This window comes from Frankliniella occidentalis, unplaced genomic scaffold (genome assembly GCF_000697945.3).
Source record: "Frankliniella occidentalis isolate FOCC.00 unplaced genomic scaffold, Focc_3.1 Scaffold6, whole genome shotgun sequence".
Classification (NCBI taxonomy): domain Eukaryota; kingdom Metazoa; phylum Arthropoda; class Insecta; order Thysanoptera; family Thripidae; genus Frankliniella; species Frankliniella occidentalis.
In genome coordinates this window covers 3,292,276-3,295,944 of record NW_026267136.1, presented here as the reverse complement: position 1 = coordinate 3,295,944, position 3,669 = coordinate 3,292,276, and the positions used below count along the sequence as shown (strand labels likewise).

At 60.1% G+C, this 3,669-nt stretch overlaps 1 protein-coding gene across 2 annotated transcripts; it reads left to right on the top strand.

Moving 5' to 3' along the window:
• Positions 1 to 15: 15 nt before the first annotated feature.
• LOC113216861 (uncharacterized) lies at positions 16 to 2,791 on the top strand. 2 transcript variants are annotated; one of them, XM_052272563.1, is made up of 4 exons: positions 16 to 34; positions 119 to 658; positions 831 to 990; positions 1,078 to 2,791. In XM_052272563.1, exons 2-4 carry the CDS (start codon positions 490 to 492, stop codon positions 2,135 to 2,137), a joined length of 1,389 nt encoding a protein of 462 aa, XP_052128523.1. In that variant the 5' UTR covers positions 16 to 34; positions 119 to 489; the 3' UTR covers positions 2,138 to 2,791. The 2 variants fall into 2 exon arrangements, with proteins under 2 accessions (XP_052128523.1, XP_026292478.1); XM_026436693.2 differs by lacking the exon at positions 16 to 34 and having other exon boundaries at positions 49 to 658.
• The last annotated feature ends 878 nt before the right edge of the window (positions 2,792 to 3,669 follow it).

Below are 3,669 nucleotides of genomic sequence, written 5' to 3'. Positions count from 1 at the left end.
GCCTAGAGGCAAGCCGACGCCGGCCAGAGCGGAGGTGAGCCCAGCCAGGCCGGGCCAGGAGGACTGGGAGAGCGGGACGCCCGAGGACGCCGGACTAAACCAGTGTTGTGTTGCACAGCCCACGTCGGTGCGCCTAAGGGGTCCACCGACGACATCCACGAGCCGACGTCACCCGAGGAGGCGGCGCGGAGCGTATCGCCGCCGTCAAGGACGACGCCGGCGGAGAGAACGCCATCCCCGACCTCAGCTGGGGACGCCGACGACGCCCCAGACGAGGCATCCCCGGTCCGTGGGGACCTCCACGTCGGGCGGCGGGGCCAGCGGGGCCGAAGGCGATCCGGAGGGCGTTCTGCGGACGCTCCCCCTTCTCCAAAGACGCGGAAACGAAAATCGTCCACCATTCCAGACGGGGAGTGGCTGCCGGGCACGTGGCCCGCGGGGCACGGCGGTGGCGCCGTCACGAGCGGCGTCGGCGTCGGTGTCGGCGTCATGGAGACGGAGCAGCTCATCGCCGAGATAGAGAGGCGGCCGGGCATCTACGACTCGGGATGCCCGCAGTACCAGGATCGGGTCGCCAAGTGGACGCTGTGGTGCGAGGTCTGCGAGATCATGACCCCGCGCTGGCACCAGCTCGACGAGGACCGGAAGGCCGCTAGAGGTGAGTAAACAAATCGTCGAAGTACGGCGGCGTTGATTCCCCGTCGAATCGACGTGAATTCGATACTGACATCGGATACATGTCAACTCGATGTCGGAACGACGTTTCGCTCGTCCAGAGCCGATCCACCTGCTCGAACCAGTTCATGATGGCCCTTGTTGTCCTCTTGCAGTGAAAGAACTACAAAAGAGGTGGAAGTCCCTACGCGACTCCTTCATGAAGGAGCTCAAACTACAGCGTGAGATGCAGCGCACCGGCCAGACCGCCAACCGCAAGAAGTACGTCTTTTTCGACCAGATGACGTTCCTCATGCCGTGCTTGGAGGCGCGTGGGTAAGTAAACTGCGACGCATCTAAAAGTCTTTTTGGTTCTCCCGCACCCTCCTCGCCCTCTAACACACTGCCTTTCTCCCTGTGCAGAGTGTCGCGCTCGGCCGGCGGCTTCGTTCTGCGCGAGGTCGACCCCTACGAGTCGGAGACGGACAGCTCCAAGGCGGACAGGGACGGCGGCGACTGCGGCGACCAGGGTGGCGACCAGTCCGCGGACGCGACCGACTGCCAGTCGGACGACGCGCCGGTCAACCTCAGCACGGCCAACGGCGGCGGCTGCAGCGCTCTCAGCCTTGGCCTCGGCCTCGGCAGCGGCATCACCATCGGGCTGAGCGGCATCGGCGGCGTCGGCGGCCTCAGCAGCCTCGCGGGCCACAGCGTGCTCGGCAGCGCCACCGCCGTCACGGGCGTATCCACGGCGTCGCAGGCCGACGACGACCGCGTGCCGCTCATGCTCACCACCTCCTCGACGACGACCATCAGCTCGAGCAGCGCCGCCACCGGCAACAGCTACTCTACACCGGGCAGCACGACGGGGAAGTACCGGAGCGTGGCGGCGACCGGGAGCGCGACCACGGCCGGGGCCGCGGCGGGGGCGGCGCAGACGGGCGACTGGAAGCGCAGGCGTTCGGGGACGCCGATCAACCCGTACGATGACGACGAGGACGACCCGGATGGCGACCGCCTCTTCCTGCTCTCCTTGGCGCCGTCGCTGCGGACGCTCCGCGGCGCGGCCAAGTCGGCGCTCAAGATCGAGCTGGCCCAGCTGGTGCACAAGACCCTTTACGAGCCGGACGACGCGCTGGCCGACTCCATGACCGAGTCCCTGGCGCCCGTCGTGAGCCTGGCCGAGGGCCTGGCCGAGGGCAGCCCGGCCTCCTCCACGCAGTCCGAGTGCGGCTCGTGCGGCAGCGCCAAGTGCACGTGCCGCAACTCGAGGCCGGCGCACGGCCACGGCCACGGCCACTCCACCAACAACCTGCCCACCAGCGTGCCCATCACCCTTCCGCTGCCGCTGCCCTTGCCGCTGCCCCTTACGCTGCCGCTGTCGCTGCCGCGAGGACTCCGCAGCCCGAAGCGCGCCCGCCACATCGGCCTGGACTTCAGCAACTTCAACGGCCACACCGCCAGCAAGCTGCACGGCGTGTGAGCGAACGGCGAGGGTGAAATTGTAATTTACGGCGGCGGCGATTTCGTTGATCTCAGGAGAGGGTTGGTGTGAAAGGGACGGGCCGCGCTGTGTCTGGGTCGCCGAGGTCGCGGTGGTGGTCGCTCGGCCGCCTTACGGGGTCCTTCTTCAAGACTCTTTGGGCTGTACCTGTGTGATATGTGCTGTTTGCACTGGACTATCGGTTTCTTAGAGAATGTAGGATACTTAGGACTTTTTTTTCGGATGCATAATCTTGTCTAGGCCTTCCCACCGCAGATTTAATTGACAGAAAACGTTGGAAAAAAAATAACATGCATTATTATTTTGGAGGAAATGTTGATAGCAGATTTTTTTTTATGAGATTCTCCTTAAAAATATCATAGTTACCAAAAACATTATTGTTATTTTTGTAATAAAAAATGACAAGCTAGTGTAGATAAAGATTGTTTTAATAATATTGGAGCAGTTACATAAAAACGCGTCATGCTTCAGCTTCTATGACTGTATAAACTTAATTAGGAAACTTATGTATAAATATATGTTCCACCTAAGCATAGATGATACTTTAGGTGGTCTCAATATACCTGATTGTACAAAAATTATGTATGACAAAGATTAGATGTATAGCTATTAAAGTTGACATTTTCCCATAAACGCTAATCGAAAATATTTTCCCAATTCCGCACGCCTTCCCTGCTAAGCCATTCAATTATTACACTGTTCTCCAGGGTGACAGCTTGGACCGCACAGGACGTCCGCCTTGCGGCATGAGCACCTCGCAGCCAAGCAGCCCGTCTTGCAGGAGCACTTCACTTTTTTGTCAGCCCCGCTCGGTTTGAACCGATTCGCGCAGTTGGGGCCTACCCCTCTGTGGCACTGCGGACCGCACAGACTGCCTGCTTTGCGGCAGCCACAACGAGAGTTCTCGCACCCGGTCTGGCACTGACACGCAGTCTGCACAAAGTTGACATTCCCTCCAATCGCCGGCTTCGACTTCTGCTTCGGCGGACCCTTGGCTGCAGGTATGCCCTTCTTCGGTAAATTTTCGCAGGGGGTCCCGCCGTGACACCGAGGACCGCAGTCGAAGTCTACTTTCTGACAGCCGCACCGTTTGGTCCCACATCCAGTTTTGCACCCGCACACTACACTGTCTTCGTCATCCGTCTCCTCTCCAGATTTTGAATAATTTTGGCAGGGCGACCCGCCGTGACACCGAGGACTGCAGTCGAGGTCTGCTTTTTGGCAGCCGCATCGTGTTGTCCCACATCCAGTTTTGCACCCGCACACTATATTGTCTTCGTCATCCGTCTCCTCGTCGCTCGTCCCACTGTCTCCAGATGCTGGTGGGGGTAATTTCTCTTTTCCATGTTTCCCTGACGATTTTGAATAATTTTGGCAGGGCGACCCGCCGTGACAGCGAGGACCGCAGTCGAGGTTTGCCTTCTGACAGGAGCATCGTTTGGTACCGCATCCACTTTTGCACCCGCACACCACACTCTCTTCGTCATCCGTCTCCTCGTCGCTCGACCCGC

Coding starts and splice junctions, on each gene's coding strand:
- LOC113216861 (XM_052272563.1), top strand. CDS start 490: ATGGAGACGGAGCAGCTCATCGCCGAGATAGAGAGGCGGCCGGGCATC. Junction 659..830: donor GGACCGGAAGGCCGCTAGAG/GTGAGTAAACAA, acceptor GTCCTCTTGCAG/TGAAAGAACTACAAAAGAGG. Junction 991..1,077: donor CCGTGCTTGGAGGCGCGTGG/GTAAGTAAACTG, acceptor CTCCCTGTGCAG/AGTGTCGCGCTCGGCCGGCG.